Source organism: Bufo gargarizans, chromosome 3 (assembly GCF_014858855.1).
Source record: "Bufo gargarizans isolate SCDJY-AF-19 chromosome 3, ASM1485885v1, whole genome shotgun sequence".
Lineage (NCBI taxonomy): Eukaryota > Metazoa > Chordata > Amphibia > Anura > Bufonidae > Bufo > Bufo gargarizans.
This window is the reverse complement of record NC_058082.1, coordinates 162,268,937-162,283,834: the sequence shown is the minus strand read 5'-3', so window position 1 is coordinate 162,283,834 and position 14,898 is coordinate 162,268,937. Positions and strand designations below refer to the sequence as shown.

The following is a 14,898-nucleotide window of genomic DNA, read 5'->3' as shown; positions in this document are numbered from 1 at the left end:
ATGTAACAGAAGATTCTCTGGACTATGACTAGCATGCTGAAATGTATGGTATCTTTATATTCATAACCGGAGATGTTCCACCTTGAGAACCCATCACACCTTACGGCTGAGCATAGCAGAACAGAATCTGCTTTGTTTCATTATTTTCTATTATTTCTGTTGAGGTACCTTGGTTTGGCATGAATCACTATGGTATGTGAGGTTAAGCAAATAATACTGTTATCAGTGCAGAATTATCAGTGCTAGCTGAACAAGTCTACAATATATGTACATTGACTGTAGTGTACTATAAAGTTCTGTATGACACCATGGATTTACAGATCATTTTGTAACAGAAGATCTATGCTGAAAGATCTATGCATCACCTATAAGTTGCTATTGTAGAGCAGTAGCTCCTGTCCCTGATTTATTCTGTGTGCAGTGCCAGCCTTTCGGCATGTTCATGCGCCATTGCTTCTTCCTGACCTGTAGGCACGTTTCTGGCACTCAATAAGAGGCAACCCAAAGTGGTAGTATACTCAGTGCAGAGGATGGGAGAGTGAATTTCACAAGCATTCGTGGACTATCTGTGTGGTAGTGCAGTTCAAACAGGTGACATGACAACACCAATGAAAGGTGCAGTGACACCTTTCAGTGACCTTTTCAGCTCGGCTCCTGTAACCTCGGCCACAGCACAGAAGTTCACAACCATCCAGACCTAAAGAGGTGCTGTTGCATATTCGCCCTGTTGTACCTGGTGTTCCAGACTTTTCGCTTGGGCTGCAGAAGTTTGGAGACTTCTCAAAGTACACCAAATCTCTAGAAGAAGGCATTGCATGAGAAGGGTTCTCAGGTTCCAGATGTGGGAGGTCACTACGCGAACTTCCACGGTTGCTTCCATTGTTACTGTATGTGACTTTTGAGGCACCATCAAATCTGTCTTTTAAAGTATCCCCTACTGCCCGAAATGGAGGAAGTCGCATCCAACAGGTACGAAGAGAGCAGGATCCTGACATTCCATGACACTTGCATTCCTGGCGCATCTCTGTCATCACAGTCTACAAGACAAAAACATATTCCCTAAATAATGCAGAAAAATAATTAGCTATGACCTAAAGGTATTTTCCAGAACTTAACTATTGATCTACTATCGTCATCAATATCAGATCAGCAGGGTCTCACTCCCTCCGCCCCTGTTGACCAGATTTTTTACTAGCTGCGGCACCGGCACTACACAGCTCTGTACATAGTGGTTGTGCCTGGTTCCTGCATTACTGCAGTAAAAAGGCATGGCCACTACGCTGTGTAGAGAGCTGTGTAGTGCCGGTGCCTGGTTCCAGCACTGCAGTTAACAAAAACAGCTGATGGAGAAGGGGAGTGTTAGACCCCACAAAACTGATATTGATGACCTATCCTAATGATAGGTCTTCAATATGTAAGTCCTACAAAACCCATTTATCACTGCTTGTATGAATCAGCATTGAATTTGTGAAGTACACATGGCTACCCATTCTTAAAAGAATGTAATATCTTCCATCTAATAGAGATTAAAGGAACAAAACATTTGTTTTATAGGTATGTTTAGTTGTGAGGGCATTGGGTAGAGTAGAGTTAGTCTTAATTCTGTGACTAATGCATACACTGATCACACATTAATACCACCAGCCTGACACTGTGTAGGTCAGCCTCATGCCAACATGGCTCTGACCAGTTAAAGAATGGCTTCCACAAGTTTTCTGAAGATGTACTGTGGTAATGCACACCAAAATTTTATCAACAGATCATTTAAATCCAGAAAGTTGTGAAGTGGGGCTTCCATGGATTGGACTTGTTTTTCCAGCACATCTCACAGATGCTTGATCTGATTGAGATATAAGGAATTCGGAGGTCAAATCAACACCTTGTACCATTCCTTAAACCATTCCCGAACAATGTGCACATTAGGGAACACTGTTTCCATGTCTGCAGCAAAGTTTAGGCAGGTGTTATCTTGTAAACTAATGTCAGGACCCAAAGTTTTCCAACAGAACACTGACCATTATACTCCCTCTGCTGGCTTGCCTTCTTTTTTCCATTGTTCCTCAGTTGAGGCCACATTCTTCTATTGTTTCATGAACCAGTTCTGATGCCCATGTACCCACTGTAGGCATTTTTGGAGGTGGACAGGGGTCAGTGTGGGCACTCTAACGGGTCTGTGGCTACAGAGCCCTAAACACAGCAAACTGTGATGCACTGTGGGTCCTGACACCTAACCTAACTCTCTGTCATCTAACTTTTTCAGCAATTTGTGCTACAGTACCTCTTTGTAGGATTTCATCAATGAGCCTTGGGAAGGGGCGTAGCTATAGGGGAAGCAGGGGAAGCCTCGTCCCTGTTGTTGGCTTACCGGATGTCCTTCCTCGAACCCTGTTGGTGGGTACTAACCAACACATACTTGGAACACCCCACAAGACCTGCACTTTTATACATGTCCGTCAAGCCACCCCAGTGTCATCCTGTATCAAAGTCATTCATACGCGTGTCCATTTTTCCAGCTTCTAACACATTAAAGGGCATCAGTCAGCAGATTTGTACCTATGACACTGGCTGACCTGTCACATGTGTACTTGGAAGCTGAAGGCATCTATGATGATCCCATGTTCATATGTGCCCGCATTGCTGAGAAAAATGAAGTTTTCATATATTCAAATGAGCCTCTAGGAGCAACAGGGGCATTGCCATTACACCTAGAGGCTCCACTTTGTCCGCAACTGCTGGGCCCTCTCCACCTTAATTGACAGGGCCAGGCGTGATTACGTTTTCATGGTCATTTGTTGCCTACTGTATACATACAGTTATCTTACCCCCTGACAGATGCCATTGTGGCAAGATAGTCAATATTCTTCACTTCACCTATCAATGCTAGAAAATGCATTCCCATGTTATTTAATGGATGGCATCCTGGGAAAACAGTGAAAATTCAAATCCTAAACTTACCATTCTTCCTGCTTGGTTATTATGTAGGTTCACCAGATACTTAAGGTCTCTCCCTCTTTCACTGGAGTCAACAAACTCTTTTCCTATGAACCTTCCAAATTCAATGTTGTCACTGCAGCCTCCCCAGTGCCAGTCTGGTCCTCCGGGGCCTCGACGCCGGTAATCACACGAGCAGGATTCAATCGAACCCTCTGAACAGGAACGAGCCACGGAATGAGTTACACCAGCGCTGGTGATAGCAAACACAAAGGCTGTCTCCCTGCAACCTGCAATAGATGGAGAACTCTGTTACTGTGGGTATGCTGACATACATTTAATGAGCAATAAACCAATAGTGCATTTATAAAATGGTGTCTTGTGGCTGCCGAGATACATTCATTATTCTAGAGGCTCTCAAAGCTAAAGATATTTGGGGGCAACACATTTTTCTGAACTTCCACCTTGAAGAAGACTATGCAGCCAGTCTAAACCCAGCGTGGAGCAGGTTCTCACACACAACAGGCATCATTCAAATGCACACCAAGTGGATGTTAGGGTATGACCACACGTCGTTTTGGGAGCCAGAACCAGGAATTAATTAGAAAATGAGGAGAAGTTGTATCTGTCCTGTATACTTTCTCTCCTTTTATGATCCACTCATGAATTTGGCTTCCAACACTGCATCAAGAAACCTGACCGTGTGCCCGTACCCTCAGACATAGTTAGGTTTATTGTTGCTTAAAACAAGCAAGCAATGCTTTAATTTCGTATTCATGTAATTTTTCCTTACCTCGGTTAATTATTTTGCCAAACACCTGATTTCCAGGTCCAGTAGGACAGTTCCAACGGCGGTTTCGGAATTGCCACTTGCATTCTCGGATGGCACTGAGAAGCCCACGTGTAATGCTTTGTAGGATGCCTGGGTTCTGACGGATTAGACGTCTCTGTCTTTTGCTTAAGAGTTGAAGGCTTGGATCTAACACAAGAGGAACTGGGCCTATGTCCGATCCAGGGAGCACGTTACCATTGGAAGCTATGTTCACTATACCCCTGAAAGATACAAAGATCATTGTCAGATCAATAATTTCAAATACACAAGAGTAAAGAAACCGAGCAAGATGTTGTACTGGTTTTGTTACATGACAATATGCATACTGTATATACAGTATAGTCTACGCAGATATGTCTGTGGGAACTGTTGACAGCCATACATATGTCTAGTTATACTTGGCCTATCGCACTCTGTAATCACAGAGCTATTATAAGTATCACCTCTGCTTTCCTTCTGCTCTGTTTACACTTTGGGCAACCGCATGGCTCTCTTATGTGCATATGGATGTGTAAGTCACAGTGTTAGGTTACCATGACTGTGGTCATATCGATTGATGAGGCAAGCAAGGGAAGTGGAGATTGTGATTTCATGTAATTCATAGTATGGCTGCATTGTGGGTTCCAGCTAATGAAACAGTTCATATGAAACCACACTGGCACTGAATTTGAGAACAGGTTCAGTTTGCAATTCTAAAAAGTATTGTAAATAAACCAATTAAAATGCATTATGATAGGCTCTCCATGCACACGACTGTATCCGTTTTTCTGTATGCATTTTATTTGCAGACCCACTGTTTTCAATGGGTCCGTGTTCTGCTTTTTTGGGGAACGGACATACGGATGCGGAAAGCATCCCCATGATCAGTGTGCTTTCTGCATCCATATGTCCGTTCCACAAACTGATAGAACGTGTCCTGTACTTGTTCGCAAAATGGCCACTTAAGTAAAAAAAAGCAGCTGCAACATAGACCGTACCCGTATTTTGCAGATCCATGATTTTTTTCAACAACAAAAACAGTTACGATCATGTGCATGGGGCTTAAACGGCAACAGCAATTGACTTCTATTGACCTCAGTGTACACTATGAATGTAATACAATAAGTCAATATTGGATATCTGCATACAGTAATGTAGCTGTATGGCCCATTGTCATAGCCATGTGGGTGTCATGTGCTTCATGTTCCAAAGAAAAGTTCAGTTCACCTCTGTTGCTTCACCCAGACTGCACGGAAAACCCGGAGCAGTGCAGGTGAACATGCAAGATAAAGTGATCCAGCCCTCTAGCTTCTAGCTTTATTTAAAAGATAAAATGACACCATGTAGCACAACACTGTATGTCTTCCTACGCGTTTCAAACCCCGCGCTTCTTAATTATGGCCACAATTATTGATCAAGGAGCTAGAGTGCTGGATTGTTTTATCGTGCATATGCTTAATGTTAAAAAAATGCAACAATATGACATTCAATTCATTCATTGCATGTGCATGAGACAAACATTATAACATTAGGTTTGCAGTAATACTGAAACAATAAAGCAGAAACCGAGTCATTGTAAATTGCAAGCAATAGGTGGTAGTCTGTGTTCACATCAGGTTTTTGTCCCACATTTAACGTATGCATGTGACATATACATTAATCTGATGACTCCGATGGATGCTGTACAGTGGCATCGGTCATCATAGGATCCATTGTAAAAAAAAAAAAAAAAAAAAAAGCGTATCCGTTTCATATATCTTTTTATTTTTTTTAAACTCAGCGTACTATGCTTTGCATCCTTTTTTCCCAACATACGGTATATGTAGGAAAAAATCTACATAAAGCTAATATAAATAGCATATATTTAATTATAGCATTATTTTGCTCCTTTATATGCAATAATATTATTTTTATCCTACACATAAAATAAGTCATAGATGCGTTATATATATTTATTAAGATATGATGTACTTCTCTCATAGTTGACATTATTATAGTAGCCGCAGTGTAGGTCCACCTGAATGCAGATGTAAAACCTGTGTGATGTCTTCTTCATGCTGCAGTATGCACGGGTAGTTACAGCTCCAGAGGTATATTGGCTGCATATTGTTTCGAGTGAGCAGTCCTGATATACTGATTACATATAATCCACAGAATTATGCTGGTTGGGAGCACTATTGGTGATAAAGGACCTTAACATGTATAGCTTGGAAGAAAGACGAGACAGAGGGGATATGATAGAAACTTTTAAATACATAAAGGGAACCAACAAGGTAAAAGAGGAGAGAATATTTAAAAGAAGAAAAACTGCTACAAGAGGACATAGTTTTAAATTAGAGGGGCAAAGGTTTAAAAGTAATATCAGGAAGTATTACTTTACTGAGAGGGTAGTGGATGCATGGAATAGCCTTCCTGCAGAAGTGGTAGCTGCAAATACAGTGAAGGAGTTTAAGCATGCATGGGATAGGCATAAGGCCATCCTTCATATAAGATAGGGCCAGGGGCTATCCATAGTATTCAGTATATTGGGCAGACTAGATGGGCCGAATGGTTCTCATCTGCCGACACATTCTATGTTTCTATTGCATGTATGCATTATGGACTGTTGTACAGTATTGATGTAATTTTTAGATCCATGTTAAATACATGTATGGTTGCATGTTTTGTGCATTATACTGAGATTATGGTAACACACTGTTAATCTGGATCAGATGATTTGCATGTTAGTAATAATGTGAATACACTAATTTGACTGTAATGCAGATAAATAAGATATATGCCATGTGCAGTATTTTGCTGTACAGTATATATGCAATCTGCAACACTCAGCTACAGGTGCATTGCTATGAATTGATCATGTGGCTGCAGAATTGTACACCACGCAGAGATGTATGTGTTGTAGACTGCATTATTTTCAGTAAATTATCATATAATAAGGATGGATGCACACAATATTAGTGCTTTCAAGTTTCCATTAAAAAACACCAACTTGACATAAATGCAATCAAAGCAATTCCCCATTATTTTGTATGAATATATTTCATGCCCATACATGTAAAACTGTCATTAATCTGCAGACTTCTAAACTAGCCTATAGAAGAATGATTTGTCCTTCTCACTGCATGAACTCAGGTGTCACACAAGGGCACCTTGGTGTCTATTACCACAGCAATGGTCACTTACCACCACTTGCCGCTGTTATTCACAGCCATGGTGTTGGACAAGGAGGAAAACGCCAAAACCGATAAAGTCTTCAGGCCAACCAGGAAAGTAAGGATCCTCATATCTGCAGTGGCTTCAGCAGGTGGTTGGATCTGCAGGATGGACCAGTTCACTGGAGGTTTCTGCTCATAAGTTCAGGGCCACCTGAGGCCACTACAGACGCAAGCAGCTCAGTGTCAGGGAATACTTTGAGGTATGTTTCATTCAATTTTGAGTTTTCAGCATTTCTGTTCTTGCTGTTGCTCCAAAAAAAGACAAGGATGCTATGGAGGTGAGTCTTCTTTGATGCAGTGATACGTGAGAAGATGTTGTGGAAAAGTTGAAGACAAGATCCCAGGACTGAATAAGTAGACCTCAGCTTATGCTAACAATGAGGACCAAGGGACATGTTCTGCCCCTACTGAGTAGGTGACACAGCGGTCAGGAGCTGTCTTTCCATCAGAGGAGGCCAAAAGAGAAAGAAGGTGGAGAGAGAGATTAATACCCTTAATGGCCATAGAGACCAGCTCAGTCATTGTACAATTCCTCCCCAATCCTTCTCTGCATGACAGCCACTAAATCCAACGCAGAGGGGGCAATCCTCCCACCCCCACATCTTCAGATTTTACTTCAACTATGGTGAAAAAAAATCAGAGCCAGAGGGGGCTTTTTGTTTTCCTCCAGTAACTCTACAAAAACCATCTAGTGCATGTTCTCCTATGGTTCAGCAAAATGTGCAAGGTCTTTGGTTGCATAGCCCCTGGCTATTTGATGAGCAGAAGTTCTGAGAAGCCTCCTCTGGGCATGTTTTTTTTGACAGAGACCAGGTTCTGTCCAGACTCTGTGCAGTGTGCAGGTCTTATTATTTGTCCAGCAGATCCCACACAGTCTTTTTTTGCCTCTCCCCTTCCTGGAATATCCTATCACACTGACATTAGAGGTTGCTACACGTTGAGGCTACTCTGGGAGCTCAGCATCTCTGAGGTTTCTCTAGTGGCTTTTTCCCCTTATGATTTTTTTTTTAAGTTTTGCTTCTTTGGCAGCTGCTTTACAAACGTCATTTTGGTTTATGCTTCTTTTACCAATGTGCTGTGTCCGCTTTTTAGCTCCCATTGCCATCTTCTGCAGGAAGCACATTGACCACCAGTGATATCAGCACATTATGTCAGTGTTAACATATGTTTCTCATGTCATGAAAATAAAAATCCCACTCTAAATAATTCCAAAATGTATTGATAAGTGAATGATATCATTAGTCACCAGTGCTAAATGTCTGTTTTAGGCCCCATGCACACGACCGTTGTGTGTTTTGCAGTCCGCAATTTGCGGAACGGCCTGCACAGCAATTGATATAACTGCCTATTCTTGTCCGCAAAACGGATGCGGATCCAAACAACGGTTGTGTGCATGAGGCCTTATTAAGGACTGTTGTCCTGACCCAGGTACCTGTGTACCTCTGAAAATAAGCTAAAATATCCATGGATAAATGTAGTGTAGGTTTCCGTCCTGTTGAGTAGAATAGAAAATATATGTAATATATGATACAAGAACATAAACTATAATTTATTTATATATTAATAGCATACTGTATGTAATTTAACCCCTTCCGGTCACAGCAATTTTCCTGTTTTTCATTTTCATTTTTTACTCCCTGCCTTTGCAATAACTTTCTTATTTTTCCATTGACATAGCCATATATGAGGGCTTGTTGTTTGTAGGACGTTTTCTAATGCCACCATTTAATATTTCATACAATGTAGTGGGAAGCTGGACACAATTCCATATGGAGTGGAATTGGAAAAAAACACAATTCTTCCATAGCTTTAAGGGTTTCGTTTTCACGGCATTCCGTATGTGGTAAACCTGATCTATTACCTTCTTTATCCAGGTTGGTACGAGAACAGTGAAACCACATAGTTTTTCTTGTGTATTAAAAAATAAAAACTTTGAAAACAATAACTTTTGCTTTGCATCAGCATATTCTGACCCCCATAACTTTTTTATATTTACATCTATGGAGGTGTGTGAGAGCTTATTTTTATGGAGCAATCTGTAGTTTTTATTGATACCATTTAGGGGTGTGTATGACTTTTTAATTACTTGTTATAAACATTTTTGGGGAGGTAAAGTGACAAAAAATGGCAATTCAGCCATTTAAATTTTTTTGTTACGCCGCTCACTGTTTAGGATAGTTATGTATATATTTTAATTGTTCAGGTATTTTGGGACGCGGTGATACTAAAGATTGTCATTTTTATTTATTTATTTTTTTAAATGGGGAAAGAGGGGTGATTTGAAAAAATAAAATAAAAATTAAATATATATATATATATATATATATATATATATATTTAAAGTATAATAAATGGCAGCACCAACCTTAGAATATTGGAAATAGGGTGCAAGCTCCAATAGGAATAGTGTCCCAGGATAATATCAGTAAAAAACAGAGCAGCACTCCAGTTTGCCAAAGGCTTCATGTTGGAGCCGAAACGTCGCGTCACCACTGGGTGAATAAACAGCTTTCTTTTTTTCACCATACTGGAGTGCTGCTCTGTTTTTTACTGATATATATATATATATATATATATATATATATATATATCTATATAAAAGTCCTGCTAGGGGACTTGAATATATCATCTTACCACATCTCCCGTAGAAAGCAATGATTTAACATTGCAGTCTATGCAATGGCGTACCTATAGGGGAAGCAGGGGAAGCGGCTGCTTTGGGCCCCAAAATTAAAAGGGGCCCAATTAGGAGGAGGACTAACCGATTGTATTGTGAGGGCCCCCTGTATATAGACATATATACATTGACACTGTAGGAAATAGACAGAACGGCTGTCGGGCCTTGTCTGAAAGAAGTTGCTGGGGAAGGGGGCCTGTTCAAAGATTTGCTGTGGGACCCGGTCATTTCTAGTTATGCCACTGAGTCTATGAGAGATTCAGTCCACGCCTATCAAGCCCTGTCATGGGCATGGCTTTATAAGAACTTTGCTTTGGTAGGCCTCAAAGGCTTCAGAAGGCCTAAAGCTGCCATAGCAACCAAACAGCTCCTGTGATCTCGGTGAGCTGAGTGGCCACCGTCTTTAAAGATCCAACATCTGTCATATATGTGGATTTAGAGGCTCCAACTTATATTACTACAGTGGAGCCTCTAAAATGCCATTTCTGGCTAAAAAAAATCCTGGTGTAGGAGCAGGTAAAGCATTCCACGATTCTTTCACAGCCCTATAATTTACCTCAGATAGTTGTACTGCTTTGCAAAGAATCTTTAAGCAGTCTGATATCAGTTTGGCTTCCCTGTTGTTAAAGGGACAGGACTTGTTGCTGTGTGCTGGGGAACCCCAGATAAGAACTTAAGGAACCCCAGGATTTTTGGGATCCGAAGTGGGAAAATACTGCTTTATTTATTTTATGCACTTATATAGCACTGCTATATTCTGCAGAGAGCGGGAGGAAACCAGAGCACCCAGAGGAAACCCACCCAAACACAGGGAGATCATACAAACTCCATGCAGATGTTGTCCTTGTTTGGATTTGAACGTAGGACCCCAGTGCTGCTAGGCACCAATGCTAACCACCAAGCCACTGTGCTGCCCACTTTAGACTATTATCCACTAATTACTATTCCATGTTTCAAGTATTTTACTAAAATTGTTATATATAAACGCGCAATTACATAAGTAGTATAAATTAGAAGATATCAGTTTGTATATCAGGTTTCCCGCATTCTGCAGGAATATCATGTAGGGACCACTGAAAATCCACCTGCAATTTCACAATAATAAATATTGGAGTACATTTATGAAGCTGTCACATATAGTATTTTAGAATAGACACGAGACACAATGAATGTTCTGTCCCCAACTGTTTTCTGTTTGTGCATTTAATGAACAGTTTTGCAGAAAATTCTCGCAATCAAGAAGAAAGTGCTTTCATATGTCTGTAAAGGTTCTCATTCCTCCAGGTCACAGTATAGCAGTAGTAATAAGTCAGAGCAACTAGACTTGTATTTTCTCTTGAAGATGTTTCGCTATTAATCCGAATGGCTTTCTCAATTCTATATTCAGCTTTGGTCGTTAAAGAGGAATACAGATCTTGTTGCATGGCTTTTGATAAGGCCAGTATTACATCTACAAAAAATGAGAAGCCTGAATAATAAAAATGAGTTTAATATAGTAAGGATTTTCTTTATATTCCTGATCTTCCCTTTATTCCTTATTTGGTCCTGTAGCATTCTTCATGAATTTGATTGACACAATGGAAACAGAAGCCTTTCTACAAAAGAATTTTGGCTCTCCTCTCTTTACCTTTAAGGCACTACGTATATTGATGTATTTTGGCTGAAAACTAACAGGAATGAATACAAAAAGTATCTTAGAGAACTGTACTGGATTATTCTGTTTACATAGGTATTTACCTGTGCCATTTGTATACAGATATACCTATGCACATACAGTACAGGAAGATTATACCTGTGCACATACAGTACAGGAAGATAACACCTATGCACATACAGTACAGGAACAATATACCTATGCACATACAGTACAGGAACAATATACCTATGTACATACAGTACAGGAAGATTACACCTATGCACATACAGTACAGGAACAATATACCTATGTACATACAGTACAGGGACAATATACCTATGTACATACAGTACAGCTTATGCCACTATTTACAAGTACAGGAACTTACTACCTATGCACCTACAGTACAGGAACAATTACACCTATGCTACATACAGTACAGGACAATATACCTATGTACATACAGTACAGGAACAAATATACCTATTGTACATACAGTACAGGAAGATTACACCTATGCACATACAGTACAGGAACAATATACCTATGTACATACAGTATAGGAACAATATACTATGTACATACAGTACAGGAAGATTACACCTATGCACATACAGTACAGGAACAATATACCTATGTACATACAGTACAGGAACAATATACCTATGTACATACAGTACAGAAAGATTACACCTATGCACATACAGTACAGGAACAATATACCTATGTACATAAAGTACAGGAACAATATACCTATGCACATACAGTACAGGAAGATTACACCTATGTACATACAGTACAGGAACAATATACCTATGCACATACAGTACAGGAAGATTACACCTATGTACATACAGTACAGGAACAATATACCTATGTACATACAGTACAGGAACAATATACCTATGTACATACAGTACAGGAAGATTACACCTATGTACATACAGTACAGGAACAATATACCTATGCACATACAGTACAGGAAGATTACACCTATGTACATACAGTACAGGAACAATATACCTATGTACATACAGTACAGGAAGATTACACCTATGCACATACAGTACAGGAACAATATACCTATGTACATACAGTACAGGAACAATATACCTATGTACATACAGTACAGGAAGATTACACCTATGCACATACGGTACAGGAACAATATACCTATGTATATACAGTACAGGAAGATTATACATATGCACATACTGTACAGGAATGTTATAGCTATGCACATACAGTACAGGAAGATTATACCTATGCACATACAGTACAGGAACAATATACCTATGTACATACAGTACAGGAAGATTATACATATGCACATACAGTAATGGAACATTATACAGAACAATATGATTATACATATGCACCTACAGTACAGGAGGATTATACCTAGGAACATATAGTACAGACAAAATATTTATAGACACATACAGTACAGGAAGATTATACCTATGCACATACAGTACAGGAATGTTATACCTATGCACATACAGTATAGGAAGATTATACATATGCACATACAGTACAGGAAGATTATACATATGCACATACAGTAATGGAACATTATACAGAACAATATGATTATACATATGCACCTACAGTACAGGAGGATTATACCTAGGAACATATAGTACAGACAAAATATTTATAGACACATACAGTACAGGAAGACACATACCTAGGCACATACAGTACAGGAAGATTATGCCTAGGCATATACTGTACAAGAAGATTTAGCGGTCGCATGCTTGAACAATGTTTATTATATTCCTTTTATTACAAATTTTAATAGCTTACAATAAAAAAAAGAACTATGTACTGACTTCACAACCCTTACCGAAACCCCCTCCATTAAACATTAGCGATTGCCCTTCTTTCAGTTTGCCCTTAGCTCTAAACATTCCAACCTTCAAACTTGAAGATCGCTTTCACATATGTACACAGATAACCAATATTGTGCTATAATTTTTATGGCAACAAATGGGAGTACACATGAGCTCCAGCGGAATATGCTGGAAAAATTGGACTTTACATCTCAAAGATTTTGAGCATTTATACATTTCTTTTCTCCTGTGTAGGAACTTTGCAGAGTAATATAATGTATGAGCACATAAATTGGGTAATTTTGTGAGAAGTATAATTTAAAATCTGAAGGAACTACCATTATCTTTATTCATTGTTTCTTGGTAATTTCATCAAGTTCCAGCGACCATTTTTTTGAGAATTAAAGGGGTTTTACAGGCTCTCGATATTGATGACCTCTCTTCAGGTAGAGGTCATATATATTCGATCAGTATGGGCCGAGACCCAGCATCCCCCCAATAACCTGTTCCCTGCTGCTTTTGGCATCGGAGCTACCACTTTGAAAGGACCATAACCACAGCTCCATTGAAAGTGCAGTGCACCTCAGCACTCATTGTATTGTACATTGTATTACATTGTATTGTACAGTGACAATAAAGGCATCTCTTATCATTCACTTTTTGGCAACAGTGTTACCATGTTCATGTGACAAGACCAACTTCACTGTGTAGCTCTAGCCATAGAAACAGACACCATTTTGTCAATAGAGCTTCAGGGGGTCAAACCCATGGATAGAGTATGAAGTTTATCTCTCTTTTCTGTGCCCTAAAAAGTACAGTATATTGTGTTTCATTATATTTGGCTAGGACCAGCCCAAAATCTGTGCTTATATTGTCACAATATAACATATTAGCATCCCTTACTGTTTGTGAAACCAATAAAATATTTTTTTTTCCCAAAAGTATTTTGTGACTTAATTACATTTCTCCCATAGTAGGGTAGAGCTCAGTGGACCATTGGTATTAAAGTTCTTTTCCTGTATATAGATATTGATGACCTATTTTTAGGATAGCACACCAATATCCGAAGGTGGGGTCTGACACCCAGCATACCCACCAATCAGCTGGTTTTAAACCACATAGTGGAGGGAGCTGGAAGCAGAAAGCTCTATTCCGTGCAAAAAAAAACCTGCAGATTGGTGAGTATTGGACCCCCATCAATCTGATATTGATGACTTATCCTGAGGATAGGTCATCAGTATGTAAGGACCAGAAAACCTCTTTAAGGATTTTTTTTTTTAAAGTAACCCATAATCTATGTTACAGGGAGGCTTATGAAATTGAACTGTCTATTTTACCTGGAAAATATTCATACACTATAGATAACTATTCAAATATTGTAGTGCTCTTGTAAGGTGGTAGAACACCTCCTGGGTCAAATCTCACATTTTTTATGTTATTTTAGACCTAGTCCAGACCAGATCATGTCATCCAATATACTCTGAATTGTAGTGAAAATTATGTTGTTCTTCTGTCTGCCATGATAAGTGGTAAAAAAGTGTTTTCATAGTGGAAACACCTACATTTTCACCCTAAATTAACTGTTCACTTCATCCAGCTGCCTCTTCTATGACAGTGAGGAGATTACAGGCAATCTCCCAGAATTTACATTTTTAAGTCTGTAAAAGAAAACTCTTTTTGGTATTCAGTTAGGGTCCCAAAAGATTCAGAGGATTAACCCCAGGGAAGATGCACTGTCAAGTGGCCTTTCAAGCAGAAAATAAAGTGCATTTAAGCTCTGGGATACGTGGTAA

The 14,898-nt window shown here is 39.5% G+C and overlaps 1 protein-coding gene across 1 annotated transcript; it reads right to left on the bottom strand.

Moving 5' to 3' along the window:
- Positions 1 to 545: 545 nt before the first annotated feature.
- WNT1 (Wnt family member 1) lies at positions 546 to 7,026 on the bottom strand. The gene is made up of 4 exons (XM_044286919.1): positions 6,926 to 7,026; positions 3,725 to 3,984; positions 2,956 to 3,221; positions 546 to 1,037 (listed from the first exon to the last, which is right to left on the bottom strand). Exons 1-4 carry the CDS (start codon positions 7,024 to 7,026, stop codon positions 546 to 548), a joined length of 1,119 nt encoding a protein of 372 aa, XP_044142854.1.
- Positions 7,027 to 14,898: the final 7,872 nt, after the last annotated feature.